Source organism: Podarcis erhardii (assembly GCF_964252035.2).
Source record: "Podarcis erhardii genome assembly, chromosome: 11".
Taxonomy (NCBI): domain Eukaryota; kingdom Metazoa; phylum Chordata; class Lepidosauria; order Squamata; family Lacertidae; genus Podarcis; species Podarcis erhardii.
Window position 1 is genome coordinate 37361433 of NC_138501.1, and position 21239 is coordinate 37382671.

General features: G+C 42.0%; 2 protein-coding genes across 3 annotated transcripts in view; both read left to right on the top strand.

Annotated features, from left to right (window-relative positions):
• The window catches only part of DHX29 (DExH-box helicase 29), a 38784-nt gene extending 32562 nt beyond the window's left edge, over window positions 1-6222 (top strand). For both annotated transcript variants that reach the window (XM_081881360.1, XM_081881361.1), the window contains 5 exons: window positions 912-1005; window positions 2037-2324; window positions 3229-3360; window positions 3766-3862; window positions 5231-6222. In XM_081881360.1, the coding sequence (XP_081737486.1) occupies window positions 912-1005; window positions 2037-2324; window positions 3229-3360; window positions 3766-3862; window positions 5231-5286 (667 nt within the window). In that variant the 3' untranslated portion in view covers window positions 5287-6222. The remainder of the gene's footprint in view (window positions 1-911; window positions 1006-2036; window positions 2325-3228; window positions 3361-3765; window positions 3863-5230) is intronic.
• Window positions 6223-10262: 4040 nt separating this feature from the next.
• On the top strand, window positions 10263-17368 carry CCNO (cyclin O). Its single transcript, XM_081881646.1, has 3 exons — window positions 10263-11950; window positions 14698-14883; window positions 16450-17368. Exons 1-3 carry the CDS (start codon window positions 11618-11620, stop codon window positions 16927-16929), a joined length of 999 nt encoding a protein of 332 aa, XP_081737772.1. The 5' UTR covers window positions 10263-11617; the 3' UTR covers window positions 16930-17368.
• Window positions 17369-21239: the final 3871 nt, after the last annotated feature.

Below are 21239 nucleotides of genomic sequence, written 5' to 3' on the forward strand. Positions count from 1 at the left end.
TTGATCAAAAGAATGCATTCTGTGATAAAGCTTTCGTTATTATTTATTATCCAGACTATACAAGGTGCTTAAAAAGGTAAAGGGGCCCCTGACCATTAGGTCCAGTCGTGGCCGACTCTGGGGTTGCGGCGCTCATCTCGCTTTACTGGCCGAGGGAACCGGCGTACAGCTTCCAGGTCATGTGGCCAGCATGACTAAGCCGCTTTTAGTGAACCAGAGCACCGCACGCAAACGCCGTTTACCTTTCCCCCGGAGCGGTACCTATTTATCTACTTGCACGTTGAAGTGCTTTCAAACTGCTAGGTTGGCAGGAGCAGGGACCGAGCAACGGGAGCTCACCCCGTTATGGGGATTCGAACCGCCGACCTTCTGATCGGCAAGTCCTAGGCTCTGTGGTTTAACCCACAGCGCCACCCGCGTAGTTTACAACGTGCTTAGGGTTAACTTAACTAGTCTGCCCTCCCATTACTGTCATAGTGTTATTCTACACTTTTGAAACTGGGGAAGTACGAAGTATACAGTGTTATGGCAGCCGTATTCTCTGCTCACTGTGTCTTCTGTTTCAGAAGAAACTGCCTTTAGTGCCAACAGAAATGGTCTATGTTGCAAATGCAGCTGCCATAGTGCTAACCTAGGGAAGGGGGTGTTCCAGCCAAGGAACTGCAGCAGTGCTATAATACTACACCCCCACAAAAGAGGGATGGTATCAAGGAAGCACAAAAGTTTGCAGAGCTTCAAGAACATTTAGGGAAGGGAAAGGGGGGACCAAAAAACAGCCTCATGAGGACTAAGCCTGCTCCATTCTGAAGCACTACTTCCCATATTCCTTGACTGTGACTGTTTTGTGTTCTTACATCATGAGTTTTTATATTATAATAATTAGGAGAGCTGGTGGTTGTTCTTTTGCCTAGATGGAAGAAAGCTCGTCATGAAGGAGGATACCGTGCTGAAATGACTTACTGCAGGAGAAATTTCCTCAACAGAACTTCGCTATTAACTCTGGAGGTACCAGCAACAATTTTGCCATTTAAAACACTTCAGCCTTATTTAGGGATTTAGAAGTGGCTTAAACGAAGACACAAGGTGGGGAGAACACCACATGTCCACACACATCATCATCATCATCATCATCATTATTATTATTATTATCATTATTATTATTATTATTATTATTATTATCCTGCCCTTTTCCCTGATAGGACTCGAGGCAGCTTGCAGAAAAAAACTAGAACTGCTAAAACCATTGACAAGAAAACCATTAAAAAACAATGAAAAATCAATATAATTAAAACCATGTACATATAAAAATATGTTTAAAACATACAAATAATTAAAATTAAAACAGCACAACACCAGCGCTTTCATTAAAAGCAGTCAGTTCCCAAAGGCCTGTTGGAACAAGGTCTCCCCCTCCTCTTCACCCTGTGGAACTTAGAGGGTGACAGTTTGCAGAGGGGAAAACGCATGTACTCGGGCTGCTCATGTTTCCAGTATTCTAAAATGTTGTGGGTGGGGGCAGAGCTCATGCGCTCATGCCTCTTTCCTACCCATACATGTTCATTTAAGCCACATGCTCAAGTGGAGTGGGGCCTTAAATGTTCTCATCTAGCAACTAAAACGACCATAACCCTAAACGTCATTGGAAAAAGGGGTATCGGTTTCCATGCAAATAATGCAAAATAAATGGGGCTAAACTCCATTGTCTCTTTCTGATTGCTGTGGAACCCCTTTTGCAATCGAGGCTCTAAATTGCTGTAGTAATACATGATATTTGGGCCCTGAACTTTATAGGCTAATTACTAAACTAATAATAGAACCAGCATGCAGAAATCATAAATTTTATTATCTGTTTATAATATATTTAGAAACTAAAATGAAATGCAATCAAGTTTCTTTTATGTAAATGTGTTTGGTATCTTCATTAATCAAGTGTAGTTTACCTGATAAAGTAAAAGAAAATAGGCTGCCGTCGTTGGAAAATCTGTTGTTGAATAGTGAATGAATTGTTAAAATATAGCCATTTGCATCTATTTCAGGACGTTAAAAAAGAGCTAATCAGGGTGGTGCGGGCAGCAGGATTTGCAGCGCCCTCCTGTCACCATGAAGGGACACACTCCCTTTCGCTGCAAGAAATGGTCCTCCTTAAAGCTGTGCTGACTGCTGGGCTTTATGACAATGTGGGGAAGATAATGTACACCAAGTCTGTAGATATCACCGAGAAGCTGGCTTGCATAACAGAGACTGCTCAGGGTAAAGCCCAAGTTCACCCTTCCTCTGTGAACAGGGACCTGCAAACCTATGGGTGGTTGATATATCAAGAAAAGGTAAGATCTGCAACATTCTGCCCAGCAGAGGAAATGGCGTGACAAAACTTGAGTTAGATGTCTTGCAGTGCTAGGGAAACGATATGCTATTTAGGACCAGGATTTCTCGCCTTGGTTTAAGTGGGCATGACCTACAACATCTTAGATCTATGGTACTTTGTAAAACAGTGGTTTCCAAACTATGGTCCACAGACCACTAGAGATCTGCAAGCTTCATTCAGGTGGTCCACAGCATGTGTGCATTAAATATTCATGTTGATTTTTAAATGTATTTTTATTGCTTATTTTATTGCAGTGAGAATTTTATGGAATTCAAATTGAATACAGTAAAATACACTATCAGAAGTAAAAGAAGCAATAAAAAACCAATTAAAAACCATACAGCAACTAGTGTAGTGCTTTAGAATTGCCACAAGAGGAAGAACAATCATTAAGTGGTCTGCCCATGACTTTCATCAACTTTCACATCATCCGTGGGAGAAAAGGTTTGGGAACTGCCACTGTCAAATTTTCATTGTGACTCATGGCATTTGGCGTACAGTTGTACCTTGGTTTAAGTACTTAATTTGTTCCGGAGGTCTGTTCTTAACCTGAAACTGTTCTTAACCTGAAGCACCACTTTAGATAATGGGGCCTCCTGCTGCCGCCAGAGCACGATTTCTGTTCTCATCCTGAAGCAAAGTTCTTAACCCAAGGTACTATTTCTGGGTTAGCAGAGTCTGTAACCTGAAGTGTATGTAACCTGAAGCGTACGTAACCCAAGGTACCACTGTAATTGTTCAACATGCTTTCAAAGGGTAGTGTGTAACAATTCCCTGTGGCAGAACAATGATATACTGCTGTATCAGAAGCGGCAGTTGAGTCAAGTAACATAATTATTTGAATTATTTGTGCTTTCATGCAGATAAGATACGCCAAGGTGTACTTGAAAGAAACTACTTTGATTTCCCCTTTCCCAATTTTACTTTTCGGCGGAGACATAGAAGTATTACATCGTGAACGGCTTTTGTCTGTTGATGGCTGGATCCATTTTCAGGTATGTTTAGTTCTCCTTTTATCCACCCAGCTTGGGAGAAGACTTCCAGTTTGTTAAAACACAGTTTCCCATTACTTCTGAGCCAGGAAACCAGTTTAAATGCTTCTTATAAACCTGCTTTACAAATCAAATAAAATCATCCTGATTTTGGATATGACAAGAAATTGATATAGCAAATCAGTTTTCTTTCACGCTAGGCATGCAAAAGAAAGAGGGATGGGAAGGTTCCATCACTTGTTCTCCCTCCAGCAAACCATGGTTTGTTTTGAACAGCAGTTTTATGTCTGACAACATCTGACATAACTTGTATTTTTGCATGTGGGAAATGTATCTTTAAGATCTGATATGTTATTAACAAACTGTTCCGAAGGGGAAATGTAAGATTGAATATTCCTGTTTTTGCAGGCTCCTGTCAAAATCGCAGTGATTTTCAAGCAACTGAGAGCACTCATCGAGTCTGTTTTAAAGCAAAAACTTGAAAACCCTAAAATGTCACTTGAAGGTAATTCCCCAACCCCAGCACAGCCATAAAAATATTGAACTCAGTATATGTAAAATTTGTGGAATAGCAAAACATATGCGTCATTCTCTTAGATTTTATGTATGATGGATGAATATCATATACCATTGGGGGTGGGAAGGTCACTATTTTGCAGCTTTCTTCTACTGTGAGCACTTTCTTGGTGTAAGCTAGTGCATTGCAATATTTCAGTTACGTTTGGACGCAGGAGTCCCCATATATCCATGGACTTCTCCCTTAAGGATTCCTACATTCTTTTCAATAAAGGGGCCTATCTTTCATACACACAAAGGAATGTGTGCTCAGAAAGGGTCCATCTATTGAAACAAATACGTTGCAGCCTATATGCCACAGAGATACAGGTAAACATTAGTGTGAACTTATTTTTGAATTTGGTATTGTGTCTTTCATTAAACATGAATAGAGTAGTCCTCTGTGGATAAGTCACCAAAATAAAATGCAAAACTGATTAAGGTAAACTCTTACTGAAACAAGATAACTATAAACCTTTAAAAAAAACACCCTTATTATGCAGAATAGTGTATTAGCAGCTCAAATTTCCAGTGTAACAAGCACACTAGTGCCATTTCTGATTTTGCCCTAGTCACAATGAGTTTATTTTAGCATGAGAGACACACAATGCATTGTGTGTACATAGCATAGCTTCAGATAACAAGGCCTCTCACTTTCTTTCATGTTCAACAGCTTAATGTGTCCAAATTCCTTGGCACGCTTTCTAAATTTTATGCAAGTTTTTCTTTCTGAGCAAAAACTAAGCGAGACCGGACATCATTGTAAACACTAAATAACCACAACAATAGCTTAACAATCTGAATGCACAAAATTGTTAGCACTGGCCCCTGCAGATGGTTATCTCTCAACTACTTTAGGCAAATACCTCAACATAGGAATCAAGTTGTGAATCAATGTGTGGCGGGATTTAAAATGCGACATTTGGTGATTGATGCTAGAAAAATCGATGAACTCACTGTTAGAAATAAAAACATGATAGCTCTCAGGAGTATATTCCAACCTATTTTTTTAAACTCAAGAAGGAGCATTTATGGGTTTTTAAACCATAACCTGAGAACTCTATATCTATGGGCCATGTCTTTAATTGTGTGCACAATTCTAATTTGTGAATAGTCAAGCGACCTCAGGTACATTGATATCCCAGATCTGAAGAGGCTGAACTTCACTTCCTTATCATTTCAGCCCTCATGATATTTTGTGCTGCTTTTAGCAGGCAGGGTGCAGCGTGACAATACACATGATTATAATTCTTGACGGGGTTGGGAAATATGGCTGAATTTTCCATTCTTCAGCACTTACTGTCATTCTGTTCCCCAGATGATAAGATTTTGAACATCATCAAAGAACTGATAAAAACAGAAAACACTACCTGAAACAAGAATTAGGCTGCAACTACAGAACCACAATAATTGGAAGAAGAAATTTATATCTAAAGTAAAGAACATGCTAACTGTAAAAGAACATAATACTATCATGTGGAAACTGCTTGGACTTTGCATATATTTTCTATGTCATTCTGTGAAGAATAGGAATGCATTGTAAAAATGACAATAAAATTGGGTGGCCCTTGTTGGATTGATTTTAAACTGTGGCATCAACATAAATGGTTTCAGTATTAATGTGATATATGTCAAGCAGAAAGTGTGAACTTAACTTGATTATGTTTTCAAGAGCAGAATTTGAACTTATGGAATAGGTTTTAGTTCTCTTTAGGAATATGCAATTGGGGAGCAGGAGACTTTTCTTTGCCAAAGTATATGTGCTACATAATTATCAATAGGATTTTTATCTACATCATGGTAATTTGATGCAATACATTTTACAAAATTGCTGTTCTTTGATTATTACTCATGCAGTGAGTTTGAGAGAGCAAGTTACAAATCAGTATTTGTAGAAGCCATTAGTTCTGGAGTTCCATTAATCCTTTAGAACCCACTCTCTTTTGCATTGACATCATGTGCCTGAATTGAGTATGTACCAAACCTTGAGAGAAAAAATGTTAAAGGTATTTTACAAATAAATATTTAGCATTGCACATCAAGAATTTAAAAGTACGTTCTTCAGAAGAAAAGATGTAATAAGGAAAAATAAAATAACCATTACTTTTTAATAAGCCTAAATCTTAGAGGAACTTCTCTCCTGCAGAGTCTTCCTCTTTCTAAGCATCGATTTGCCTTCGTCTTCTTTACAGAATTTGACTTGTCTCCCCACTTTTTAAATGTACTGCAAAGAAGCTACAAGAACTGTGTTCAGTCTTTAGATACCAGCAATGAATCTATAATCCAGCCAAATAAAATATTTTCCACTCATATTCAGCTGAGCTTTCAAATCATTGTTTTGGCTCAGACAGCATAACTGGGAAACAAAATATGAATGTATTACATTTATCTGACCGGTATTGAAATATATAGGAAAGTTCCTGCTAAGATTGATCAAAGTAAAAGATAAACAGGGTTATATTGCTGCTGCATCATCACAACAATCCTGTGATGTTGATAAGGTTGTGAGAGTTATTTGCCCTAGGGTCACCACAATGTGAACTCAGATCTATCAAGGTTCAACACTGGATTGCAATTTATGTTCATATAAAATTAACACCTGCATGAGCTCCTTGTGCAATTTTCTATTCTTATTTTGAATGTGGTATTTTGCAAATTGAGATGTCGGTTTCATTTATTAGCTTTAAGTAGGATAAAATATTTTGTTGCATATACCAAATGAAAAAGGCCTTTGGAAAACTTTTAAGAGATTGCAAAATGTGACGTGTTTCCCTTTCACCAGCTGAAGCTTCCAGTTTTCTCATCTGGATAAGCCATTGGTGATGAACCCTGTTTTTTTAATGAACCAACCCTTGAAATGATTGAGATCTGTAATGTAGTTTGGAATGCAACAAATGAAGTTCATATATTTTGTTCACACTTGATGTTAACAATTATTAACACTAAAGATTGACTTTCTAGATAAATTAAGGCACTGCATTTCATTTTCAGAGAGTTGCAATGAAACTCATTTGCAGCTACATATGTATACTATTTTGTTATTATTGCTATGATAGTTAATTGTTTGTTGCTGACAAGCTCTGGTGCTTGGTCAGTGCTTTACATATATTGAGGATTTGCCTTTGCCCCTTTAGTTTTATTGGAACTGAGGCAGCTTAAAAAACAGTGTCGAGAGTCTGAGGGGAAAGAACAGATCAGGGTTCTGTTTGTTGTCACCTTCAAGTTTTAATTCTCTTGTGACAGAAACCAGTCTAAAAATATAAGAAATGTATCATTTTTCTGCATGAACACAAGATAGACTGGGAAGTAAGGTCTCTAGCACTGGTAATAGTTGCTTTCTCCTTTTTCTCATAAAAAAATTGCCTTTTAATAGGACTTGCAAAGTAGTATGCTTAAAAATACAAGGTTGTTTGGTAAACAACATGCATCTTAAATTGAGGAGGTATAAGCTATGATTTACATATATTCTGGAAACCGAAGGAAGGAAGGAAGGAAGGAAGGAAGGAAGGAACGGAAAGAAATTACTAAATTTAATGTAGAGGATTATATCACGCAGCATACAAAACTAGTTTGATAGCTTGCTTCATGGATCCAGCAGAGGGAGCAATTTGCCTGAATAAATTGCTTTTCAGACATTAAGCTAAAGAAACTTCACATCATAGATGTGCTTTTTAAGTGACGGGCTGCAACCTGGCATGTTTCTCTGTTCTATAGAGAGGCTTGCTTATGGGGGAAGTTTATGGTTTCAGCATAATGTCAAAACCACAACAACCTATAAGAGGTTGTAAGAAACTTTCCACTTTAGGATATCTCTCTGAAGTATTTGTGACAAAAACACTTGTTTTCCATTTTGGAACACTTCGCCCCATTTTCCTGAGCTTTTCTACCTTGCAGGAGATCTCTTAGTACTCTTTTTAGAAGGTCTTGGTAGTATTTGTAATTCTTCGTGTCTAATGGAAGTACCAGTTGGAACAGATACACACACCTGTCTGTTAGGGTCATAACACTGTTCTGTGATCAAGAAACAATTCAGCATTATTCAGCTAGTAGCAGTGTTGATACTTAATTACTAGAGTCACCTGGAGTAAAGAACAGTTTATGATTAGATGGCTAGGAGTAAGCTAGCTTTTTAAAGGTTGAGATCCCCAAGGGAAAGAACAGATTTAGTCATTGCCCTCATAATATCCCTCTGCACTTTGAATTCCTTTACTAAATGGTTGCATTCATTCCTAGAAGTATGATGTAATATGGCAGAGGTTATTTTGAGGGGGACACCTTACATTTCAGTGGTAAGCAAGAAGAATATAATAGCGGGATGTGGCAATGTTTGGGATGGGGTGCATAGAGAGTAGAAGATCTGGGGAGGTGTAAGACAAGGCAAGGACACCCCTAGTTTCAACAGACTGTTTCCCATGAAATTTCACGGTCTTTTGAGTATTTGAATATATAAAAAGGAGTTCTCTCCATCCTGCTCCACTCTCCCAAAGCAATGAACAAGAAGCTGTCCAGAACAGGGCTATGCAGTTAAGAACACAACTTGATTTTTGATGTCTGGGGTCTTTAGGGCAGGGCTGATGCACATATATCAAATTATGATGGACTTGCACTGCTCATACTTGCAAGTTCATTGCACCATCCACATAACATTGTCCTCATCAAAATGCTACCCCAGATTTACCATTTTGTTTTGGAAAGTGATTTCACTTTACTTCCTACTTTAGTTGTGAGTTGCCTTTTACTCATATCCAAAAGAATGAAGTGCTGCATTTTGGGTACATTGTTGCGTTGAGGGCAATGTCTACCCTGCACAACTACATCAGAAGACCAAGACCTGTGAAAAGTTGCTCCTGCCCGATCCTCCTTTTTACTTGTTTTAACAGATGGCAGATTGGTACATTATCTGGTCAATTTAATAACAGAGTGAGATCATTTTCTCAATACGACAGCTAGTGAAATTGTTAGGTTAACTACAACCCTGACATTTCAAATATTGTATGTGTGTAATCCAGGGCACTGTGTTTAGTAGAAAAAACCCTCTGAAAATAGGACATTTCCTAGCTCTCAAAATGAGTTCAAAGTGTCATGGATAAGGTACTTCAAAGATACGCAACAAGTTGAAACGTGGTACACATGTAGTACAAAACACAGCAGAAAAGTCTCTCAAAACACGACATTTGTGCACCTAACAGTCAAAATATTGATAATGATTCCTCTTGATAGAAACTACCATTCCAACATTCCAAGCAGCACATGTGATGGAATGATTAGAACGGCTTGGATTTGGGGGCAAGTTCTAGTAGCAATCAGAAAGAGTTGTACCGGTTGGATACAGGGTCTTGCACATTTCAGGGGAACCATTGAACCCAATGAGACTTCTGAGTAGACATGGATAGTATTACAGTACCAGTTCCCACTGAAATCTAACAATCTTACTAACTTTTCAAGTTGACTTCAGTAGAACCTAACTGCAACTTAGTCTTGATCGAGGCTTGTGCTTGCAGGAAGCATGTATACATACATACATACATACATGTATGTATGTATGTATAACATTCTATTGAGTAATGCCATAATCTACAGCATATCAAAACAAAAAGAATCAGCATGGGACTATGTATTAGGGAGCAAGACATTGCTGACTGCATAATCATCCATTTGCTTTATTTCAGCCATGCGTTCCTGTGCTACTATTAAAGTTAAAATTAGAAGGAACTTTGTGAAGGCCTAATACACCAGTATTAGGTCTGTATAGTTAAAGCTGTGGTTTCCCCAGTAATGATGTATGGAAGTGAGAGCTGGACCATAAAGAAGGCTGATCGCCGAAGAATTAATGCTTTTGAATTATGGTGCTGGAGGAGACTCTTGAGAGTCCCATAGACTGCAAGAAGATCAAACCTATCCATTCTTAAGGAAATCAGCCCTGGGTGCTCACTGGAAGGACAGATCCTGAAGCTGAGGCTCCAATACTTTGGCCACCTCATGAGAAGAGAAGACTCTCTGGAAAAGACCCTGATGATGGGAAAGATTGAGGGCACAAGGAGAAGGGGATGACAGAGGACGAGATGGTTGGACAGTGTTCTCTAAGCCAGTGTTTCCCAACCTTGGGCCTCCAGATGTTTTTGGCCTACAACTCCCATCAGCCCTAGCTAGCAAGACCAGTGGTCAGGGATGATGGGAATTGTAATTCAAAAACAGCTGGAGGCCCAAGGTTGGGAAACACTGCTTTAAGCTACTAACATGAGTTTGACCAAACTGCGGGTGTCAGTGGAGGACAGGAGTGCCTGGCGTGCTCTGGTCCATGGGGTCACGAAGAGTTGGACACGACTAAATGACTAAACAACAATACACTAGTAACATATAAGCTGCCTGGAAATGCTTTGATGTGGCAGTACGGCTTACATGTAGCAGTGACTCTATCCTGAGGGGCACCTGAAATATAGAGGCATTTTCCTGAATTGCCTGGTATATTTGTGCCACCACTGCACATTCCTTGTAGAATTTCCATGCCATTTTGGGGACCCAATTGCTAAGCAACTATTTTAACAACGGCTGTCAACCAGTGAAAGTTTAAAATGGACTAATTAGGTATATTAAATCTAAAAACAAATAACACAAGAGCATTGTCTTGGGAGAGACATTCCCTTCTGTGTAAGGTGGGGAGATGCCTCTTCTAAGGTGGAATTTTCCATCAGCTGGCTTTTTAAAAAGGTCATCCAACTAACAGACGGCACACCTTTTTAGTGGATCAAAAAGTTTATCCCCCTGGTGTAAAGCACTTCAGGACTATTCTTAATGCAACTTTAGTAAGCCATCTTGAACTTTTAAATGGAAAAGGTGGCTTCAAGGTGGCCTGGAATAGACATCTAAGCCGTATGGAACTGCCACCGCTTAGCAACTTTCTGGTGGTTTTCATGTGGCAGATGGACCCGAGTGCAGTAAAACCCTCGGTGCGGGTACCAGTTCGTCTGAATGAACAAACTGAGAATATAGCTTGTATCGTGGAGTGGGGATACTTGGCAGTTAGGTTCTGTGGCTGTGAGGGAAGATGGCGTCGTCCTTGTCACCCTTTTTTTCTTTCCCTCTTTTTGCTCGCACGCGTTTGTGAAGGGACCTTCTCCTTTTTGCAGGCCAGGAAATCCCACCCGCTTGGCTTGGGGGGAAAAGCCAAGCCAAACGAGGGGAGCTGTTAAATAAACGAATTAAAAACACAAACGAGCCGGTTTTGAAGTGTATTATTGAATGTCTGTGCTTAAATCGTGACTATTTTGATGCCCATTCGAATGGGGAGATCAGGCGAGGCCCCGGTGGGGGGTGGAAATAAATACCACAACAAAATGGCAGGCGCCTCCTCCACGGGGGGCGGTGACCCTATGGGGAAGTTTATTTGGAGGAAATAGGAGTGGAAGAAAGGCCCTCTTGGGTCCCCTCGGCACTTGACGGGCGCCCCACACTCTTCCCCCGCCTCCAGGCTTGCAGCAGTTAGTTACACAAGCGGGAAAAAGGCGGCCCGCCGCCGAGGAACCGAGAGCGGTTCTTTCGCCGGGAAAGCCGTCGAAGCGGAGGGCCGGGAAGGCGCTGCCCTCGGCGGGCGGGCCCAGGGGCGGGGCGTCGCCCCCTAACATATAGCCGGCCCCGCGCGCCTCCTGCTCCTCGGCGCTGCCCGGGAGGCGGCAAGAAGCGCGGCAGCAGCAGCCGGAGCGGCAGCATGGTGACGACCCGCCCTGGCGAGGCTCCGGGCAGGCGGCGGAGCCCTCCGCTCAAGCGGCAGCGGGCGGAGGACGTGACCCCCGAGGAGCGCCCCGAGGCCCCCGGCGCCGTCGAGGCCGGCCTCGGGCTCCGCGCGCCGGTCAAGAAGAGCAAGCCCCCCCCGGTGGGGCTCCTCTCCGGCCGGGCCGGGTCCCCGGGTCGCCGCCGCTGCGAGCCCATGCGAGCCCTGGAGAGGCAGACCTTCCGCGACTACGGGCAGAGCTGGTACCGCTTCCGAAAGGAGCTGGAGGGCAAGTTCCACCCGCTCGACCCGCTGGCCCAGCAGCCGCAAGTAAGCGGAGGGTGGGTGGAGGTGGCGGGGTTTTGCTTTTTTATCTCCCCCCCAAAACCCGAATGAAATACACAAAAGGGAATCGCGGGCAACTTTTGGCGAGGTTAGAAAGTGAGCATCTACTCATGTATTTTGTACGCTCTTGTTCTCATCTCTCTCTGACACCGAATCCTGTAAACGTGGGAACAGAATTGTGTCCGCTCTGACTGACTGGGCAAAGTCCCAGCTCCCGTGTACAGTCTTCTTGAGTACACTTAGTGCACAGGTAAGATATTTCATAGGTTGTTTTGGGGCGGAGACAAGAGGTGCGTTCAGGCTCTTCCCCATTATTCACATTCTGTGTGATGTATGAAGAGTCCTAGATTTCTTCTTTCTTTTCCTTCCATTGTGTCCCCCGCCCCCTAACTTTTTTGTGTAGGAAGCAGTATGAAACTGGGTAGATCGGCATCATAGATACATGTGTTTCAGTGTTTATCCATACACATGCTAGAGAAAGCTGCTTTCCAGCTGATCCTCACACAAATACCATGGGCATAGGGCTGACAGCTTCCCCCCATCAAGTAAATCAGTAAAAATAAATACACCAATAGATGTGGTCGTCACACAAGATGGTAAGTTTTCATGTGTTTTCTGTGCAGAAAACAGATCCCTGAAGACTTTCTCTTTTGTGGTTATAAGCTCTTCAAGACAAAAAGCAAAGTGAAAGCACTTGATAACATTTGTAGGTGAGGAAAAAAGATCCCTTCACTCCTGATTTAGCAAGGCATCAGCTACACGATCTTAGGCAAATTTGGGATGACAGAACCACATGATAAGATAAAGCTTAATGCTCCTGACAGGCTGTCCCTGAGAGACATTGAGAAGTTATGATCAGAGGCTATTGGGCACAGCTGTCAGTGGAGTGGAACCTGAACTTAAAAGAGGTTGGACATTTAGAGGGAGTCTCAGAGAGTACCAGCTATACACCATGCTCTGGTTTGTATCTAGAAAATGCATTCTGGAATATATCTTGCATTTTCCACATCCAACATCACCATCTTTGTTACACATACTGTAATTTTTTTGCAAGTCTTTGTCATTTTGGGCAACTGCAAAGAATAGCATAATTATCTGCATATAGTTGTCTGGCATACTGTGCTTGTGCTCTGCAATCTCATTCTACCTCTGGCACGTTGCTTTCCTGTGAGCATCTTAAGCTGATGCTTAACATTTGTAAAGCATCCCACATGCTGCTTATAACAATAATAATATAATAATAATTTATTATTTATATCCCGCCCATATGGCTGGGCTTCCCCAGCCACTCTGGGCGGCTTCCAAAAAAATATTAAAATACTGTGATACATCAAACATTAAAAGCTTCCCTAAACAGGGCTGCCTTCAGATGTCTTCTAAAAGTCTGGTAGTTGTTCTCTTTGACATCTGATGGGAGGGCATTCCACAGGGAGGGCGCCACTACCGAGAAGGCCCTCTGCCTGGTTCCCTGTAACTTGCTAAGTGGCTTTATAGCCTCATGAAAGCATTTTCACACACATACTTTTTCACACTTTACTGGATTTTCCTATACCTTTCACACACAATTTTAACTACAAAGGAGGGTTAGGGGGAAAGTGTGCACCATGAAATGTGTGTGTCTTTTGTTACACGTAAATGTTTGGTAGGTATTGTACCAAAATAGATGTTTGTACACCCATCACGTGAGCTGTGCAATGGAGTGGTGACAATAAAGGGCAACTAGGATCCCATATATAATATGGTGTAATTAAATATTAAATACTACCAATGTTAAATGACAACATTGGTTGCGGATTATAAATCACTCATAATAACTAGCAAGCAAGAGATCATGGAATAGAAGTGGGCTTAAAAAATAAAAGTGCATCTGAACACTTGGAGATGGTATGTGGAGAGATGAACCTAGGAAACCACCAAAATTGTTGAGCTTCTTTTTAGAAACCCACCCAAATTGTTGAGCTTTTTGGGGGAAACCTCCCCCCAAAATAAGCTTTTGGAGCTGTTTCTGCTGCTTTTCCCATCGCGTTGCCATACATCCAGGTTTTCCCTGACGTTTTGCTGCATAGGCAAAATCCACCCCCCCCCACCCCCCAAAAACCAGGACATGTCAGGAATTTTCCTGACATATGGCAAACCTAGATGACCCCCATTACTACTTTTCACCCTCTACCCCAATATGTGCTTCACTGTTTCTATGTGGGAGACACTGAAGAAAGAGTAGTACATCTCCGTACATGCCTCCCCTGAGAATATATTTTCCCATTGTTGTGTACAGCAGTCTGCTTCCATTTGTGAAAAGGTTGTATGTCTACTTTCAGCATTTATGCAGTCCTTTATAACTCCTCTGTGCATATGGGACATAAGCTTTATGTTGTAGCCTTGTGCATGGTTTCTGCAGCCACCACAAAAATTGCAAAAATATTGCTGCCTTGAAACAAAGTAAAAATAAACTCCATCATGGCAGCTCTTTTGATAATCTGTTTTCTTTTATTTCTGTCACTGGTGTTCACAAAAATCATTACACATGGGAGAATAGTTTTGTTATTTCAGTTGAAACTAATACATAGTACTTATTTACAAGGCAGGAGTAAGGAATTCAGTAAATGTCCTAAAACTTTGATGTAATATTTTGGTTCTCATTGATAAGAGTCTATAATACAGTAAATGGTTGCCTCTATATTTCATTATTGCCTCTTTCCCCATTGTAACCTTTTCTCTTCTCTGCTTCCCAGATAACTGCAGAGGCTCGGTGTAAACTGATCAGCTGGCTAATTCCAGTGCATAAACACTTTGGCTTCTCTTTTGAGTCCTTATGCCTGGCAGTAAACACTCTAGACCGCTTCCTTACCACCACCCCAGTGGCTGCTGACTGCTTCCAACTCCTAGGGGTCACCTCCCTCTTCATCTCTTGCAAACAGGTACAAGGACTTGGAGGCTCTCCCCTTCGTTTTTTATGATTATGATTAATTCAGTTTATATACTTCCCTTTATTAAAATATCTCAGGGCCATGTACAACATTAGATGCACATTACAATGATGATAAAAACTTAATAAAAAACATACTGAGAGATAATTATAATAACAGCCCTCTCCTTTGTTTAGGTAGTATGGTTTGTTATTGCTATTGAATACATACTATAAGAACAGCTTATAAGAGAAGGGATCTCTGAACCATAGTGATTTAAGAGGCTCCAATAAGTTTCATGGGGTTCCTTACTATAGTTGGGTCACTTGTATGTTACATGGTTTTGTACTCTGATACTAAAGATCTGCTCATAAATTCAAATATCTCAACCCATTTCCATCCTAACAGATTCATTTTTATATGAAAGTATGTAAATAATATGGCAGACATGTAGCTCAGACTCTTAGGGCCTTTCCAGAAGGTATTTCACTGCTAACAGCTTGCTATCCCTTGGATCCTAAGATCAGATAAGCTAACTTAAGGAAGTTCACAGGAGGAAAGTTTCCTGTTCCTTCCTTCCACCTTGCAGCCATCTGTGCCCCTCAAAAAGCCTCTTGGAAAGATCAGGAGTCCTCCTGCACAAAGTGAGAAGGAACATGTGGAGAGGGTGGGGGTAGATCACCTAAAATAATGCTTGGATCATAAGATATCATAAGGACATTTATAGAAGGAAAGTTTCCCATCTCCTCCTTTCATAGGCAGCCCCTCAAACTCCCATCTCAGTTTAGTTCAGGAAAGACCCTTGACCCTCCAAGAGGGTCACAGGTAGCTGTAATTTTATGTGGTCACAGGTAGCTGCAATTGGGAAGAGAGAACAGGAACTTTTAGTTCTGTGAAATTAAACTAGCTTAACTTAGGATCTAAACCACTGTGTTCACCACATTTCTCCCAAACAGGGAAGGTGTGCCCCGCAGTTGTAGAGATGAGCAACAACCTAAAAAAATATAATTGTGTACAGTCAAATTGAGGCCATTTAATTCTCTTGTGTTGAATCAGGAGTAGGAAGCTTTTTCTGTTAAGCACCATTTTTCCTCAGGAGTAATCTGTTGGCGGGGAGGGGTAGGCCAGAGGTCGATGGGGCTGGTGGCTGTAATAGGGAGAATTAGAATCAAAAGTAGCTAGGGTGCTCCTTTCGTTATTTCTGCTTCTGCCACCCCTCTGAGCATGTGTGTGCTTTCTCTCTCCATATTCCCCTTTCTCCCTGTTTCTTCCTTCCTAATCAGGCACATGAAATTAGGCCACAAGGTTCCCGACTCCTAATTTCGCTAGAAGAGAGTTAAGCTTATGTTAAACTCCCACCAGGCTGGAGGTGGGCAGTATATTAAAAGTGTTCCTGTTTAGTTGCATTGCATCTGACCTTGACTAAATTACAGGTGATAAATGAGAAGTGCTTTTACCTTTGGGAATATAATAGCAGTAACACATTTGTACCAGTTTTGGAAGTACCCACAGGCATTGTTTTCTTTTATATTTTGTGCTAATGGTGTGCACTCTTTCCTTTGCTTGTGTGCCTTTCAGGTGGAAGTGCACCCACCCAAGGCGAAACAGCTCCTCGCTCTTTGCTGTGACACTTTCTCTCGCCAGCAGCTCTGCAACCTGGAGTGCATCATTCTGAACAAACTCCACTTCAACCTGGCAGCCCCTACCATCAGCTTCTTCCTGGAACACTTCACTCATATGCGGATGGAGGCTTGTGAAGTTGACGCCTGGGAGGCCGAGAATGCCAAAGCTCTGGCCAAAGGTGTGGCTGAACTTAGCCTGGCCGACTATGCTTTCAACAAATACATGCCTTCCTTGCTGGCTGTTTGTTGCTTGGGCCTGGCTGATCAGATGTTGCAGCATCAGAAACCGCTGGACTTGCAATTAAGTGACTATCCAGAGGGGGTTTTACAAGATTGCTTGGACAAGCTGCACTTACTGGTGTCTTTGAATGAGGACTCTTTGCCTCTGGTGCTACCCCCTGAGATTTCAGATCAGTGTCTGCACTTAGAAAAATGAGCCGACCAAACAAAAATACTTGAAGACCGTGCATTTGAAAGTTTGTCCGATTTTTCAAATGCATGTACGGAAGGACCACTGATAGTTGCAATACCTCTAAAATAACAGTATTCTCTTTTTAAACTTTTGTTCAATAGTCTCTTCAATGAGTTTTACATGATATTTATTTGTAATGGAAGCTATGTTGTTGGTTTAGAACGTAATCTACTAAGCAATGGCTTCTCTAATCTTTTAAATGTAATTTCAAATTCTTATTTGCACAGTAAACCTGTCTTATATTGCACTTGCATTATTTTAAGTAACAAATTGAAGTTGTAAACAGTGTACATTATGCCTGCTTGTATTTATTGAGATGATAGTTCAGTGCTCAGCCATAGGAAAGACAAAAGTACTGTAAAGGCATTTATCTAATAAAGCTTTTATCAGTAATTATCTGTAATGGCATTGGCATGTCACCTTCTCTGTTTTATGTGGATTGAGGGTTACAGGGAGGAAGAATTCAGCAACACCTCCCCCTGCCTACCACACTTCCACACATCCCTCAACCCACCCACCATGTGACTGTGTTTGGTGCAATCACCAGGTATTAAAAACGACTCAGTCCTATATTGTGTCCCTTATAGCACAATACTGCACATGTTTACTTTGAAGTAAATCCCCTGTGCCCAAGGAAGCTTACCATCTAGTAAATGTGTTTAGAATTGCAGTTTTGGAGTTAGACCCATGTCTTGGCATTAAATGTTGAAAATCAAGGATGTGGAATCTCAGGCCTCCAGTCCTCTCACCAGCCCTGCTTTGCACCCTCCTGGCTGACCCCCCCCCCCCCCCGATTGAATGTGTCCTTGAACTCTGATAGTACTTGTCACTTTCCTGGATGGAGGACAGAGATGGATGTGTGAGTGTGTGAAGAAACTAGACTATTGTAAAAGGTAAAGGGACTCCTAACCACTAGGTCTAGTCATGGACGACTCTGGGGTTGCAGCGCTCATCTCGCTTTACTGGCTGAGGGAGCCGGTGTAGAGTTTCCGGGTCATGTGGCCAGCATGACTAAGCTGCTTTTAGTGAACCAGAGCAGCGCACGGAAATGCCGTTTACCTTCCCGCCGGAGCGGTACCTATTTATCTACTTGCACTGTGTGCTTTCAAACTGCTAGGTTGGCAGGAGCAGGGACCGAACAATGGTAGCTCACCCCATCATGGGGATTCAAACCGCCAACCTTCTGATCGGCAAGCCCTAGGCTCTGTGGTTTAACCCTCTGCTCACTTTTGTCCTCTGGCCCTGTCTACCATTTCCATGCAGTCTCTGGAAGGTTGCCCACAGGCGAGTGCCGAACATCTTCACCATGTTCTGCTTTCCCTCATTCATTCCCTCTCCTCGGCTGATTTTCTCCTACCCAGAGTTATTTCTGGCCATGAAACCTAACTGGGAGACTCTACTACTGTGTTTTGGTGCCACCTCCGTTCCAAAACAGGTCCGGCTTCGTAATGTGGAGTCTGACCCTTACACACTTGGTTCACCTTCCCTTTTATGTGCCATGACCAAAAAAAAAAAGTTTTTTACAATAAAAAAGACAAATGGGACTTGTTAGAAAATGTTACTGTGTGCCCCAACTCCAGTGAGGTGTCTCCTGCTCAGGATTCCATAGGTAGCCTGGAATGGGAACCTTGTTGCAGTGTGCAGAGCTATGCAGGCTCGTTGGGGAGGTGGATTTCCAATGCAGTCTTCCCACTCCCTGTAGGCTTTTGCTGTTCCAATGGATGAGATAGTAGGTGCCATGAAGATTCCCCTGCCTGAGACCCTGGAGAGCCAAAGAAGACAATACTATGATGAACAAATAATCCGACCTGGTATAAGGCAGCTCCCTATGTTCCTGTAGTGCCACAGGAGTCAGGGTTGGCACTTCCACCCCGGAGCCTAAGTTTTTAATACAGTAGAGACATACAATAGAGTAAGGAAGGCTTCTTTTTTCCTCCTGCCTCTGCAGGGAAGGTTCCCCCCACCCATCAAATTCATATAAGGCCAGTGCTAGGCAGAAAGCTGTCCTCCCTGTCTGTCTGTCTGCCTGCCTGCCTGCCTGCCCTCCCCTCCAAAGCAAGACCAGAGTTCAGATCCTTCTATTGTGTTTCACCACCCAACGTGAAAAGACAAGAACTCATTTCTAGGAGCTCAGGACAAGATAAAGCCAGCAGAAGAGAATCTGAATGATGCCAGTCCCAGAGGATGTTGTGTTTTGGCTCATTCATTTGCACCAAAGTGCAGCTGCAACAGCCATAATAGGATTCGTTACACTTCTTCCACAGGTCTGTATTAAATGAAAGAAACTACCATCACCGCCCTCCCCCCCCTTTTTTTTTACAAAAGGACACGGACCACCTGTTATGTAGTGCAAAGTTTCCTTGTAACAGATGCACCTGACAATCTTGGTGTATGGACGCCCTATGTCCCACCTTTGGCGATACCCATTTCAGTATACATTGACACACCCTGACGGATTCGTTTGCCATATGTCACAATGTACAATGTGAGTGGCAGCTTGCAAAGAAAGCCTCTGTGCATGACTTTCCACTGGAGATGCTCCAGCACTACCGAGTTTTAAATTGCTCTCTCCATACCTAGGCTGTGCACACATTACTGGCTTAAAGTACAGCGAGGACATTCTTTTTCTCAATTCCGATTTAAGGCAATTTACGAGGAAACACATGGAAGCACAGTATTTAATAAGAAATGACAGGGCAGATACGGATTGTGGCCAATGTGTGTACACCACTTCCTAAACTGGCAGTGGGAGTGCAGTGGATTCAGAGTAAACAGGAGTGTTTATACAACCTAAACTATTGTATTTTGGCTCAAAAGAAACTTTGATCCATGCAGCTCCATGGAATCTAGCCCTGCAGCACTTAATTTTAAAAATGAAAAGTGCTGGGGGCCCTAATCTTGCTGTAGCAACACATCAGACCATTTAAGTGGGAAGGCCTTCCAACTAACCAAGATACAGAGTGGAGCTGTATCTTACACCGGGGGTTACATTCCCTGCACAAGCAACCTTAGCTTCTGGGGCTGGCGCGAGGTCTCATGGGGCCATCCAAGATCTTGCAATGGCCTCCAGAGCCTGGGAGAAAAGGTAAGCAAGGCGAAGAGCTTCCACACTCTTTCTGCCCCGATAAAACCAGATATTTAATCTGTGCCATTTAATCTGCATTTAATCTGCATTTAATCTGTGCCATTTCAACTGGCCAGGCACCAAGTGCATAACGTTGGAGCAATACGGTAGTCATGGGAGACTTCAACTCCCTTGATACCTGTTGGAACTCAAACTCAATGATGTAAGGTTCAATCAACTCTTCAATTGTCTTGCAGTCTGCCCTATCCCCTTATCCTGCTGACTGTGTAGATCAGGTACCTGCAAGCCATCAAATCTTACCTAATCAAGCAATGTCTGTGAGCACTTGAACCACCACAAGAGATGCTCAGTGATGCTTAAGGCACTGGTCCTGTGTGAGAACACTTAACTTGGGAATCGCTGGACCCCTAAGACTTACATCTGAGCAAACCTGCCTAGTTCTGGGTTGGGCTGAGTTGGGAAAGGTTCAGCCAAGGGCAACCAAAATGATCTATGAGATGGAGAGAGTCCCTTAAGGAAGAAGGGTTGGCGTCCCGTGTTTCGTTAGGCCATAAATGGAAAACGACCAAGGTCCCAACCAAAGAAGAATGGCAACTTAAGCTATGGAAATATGCGCAGCTTGCAGATCTAACTTATAAAATAAGAGCACAAGAAGAACATTCATTTAAAGAAGGTTGGAAAATGTTTATTGAATATATGGGGGGGAATTGTGTACACTTGAAAACGTTGGCAGCATTAAGATAAATTCAACAGTGTAAATAAGTTTTGATGGAAGTAATAATGGAATACTGAATGGTTTAGTTTATATAAAATATACAGCGATTTATGCTATACAAAATGAACCATGGAAAGAGAAGGGAAGCCATTGACTGAGGTTGTTTAAATGTATATTCTCAAGTGTAAAACAGAAAATTTAATAAAAATTATATTTTTTAAAAAAGGAAGAAAGGTTGCAGAATTTGGGACTTTTCAGTTTAGAAAAAAGGCATGTAAGAAGTGACATGATAGATGTTTATAAAACTACGCATGGCACAGAAAAAGTGGGCTGGGAAACAGGTTTCTCTCTCCTTCATAGCACTAGAACTTGTGGACATCCAATGAAGCTGAATGTGGAAAGATTCAGGACAGATAAAAGAAAGTACTTCTTCATGCAGCGCATAGTCCAGCTATGGCACACACTCCCCCAGGA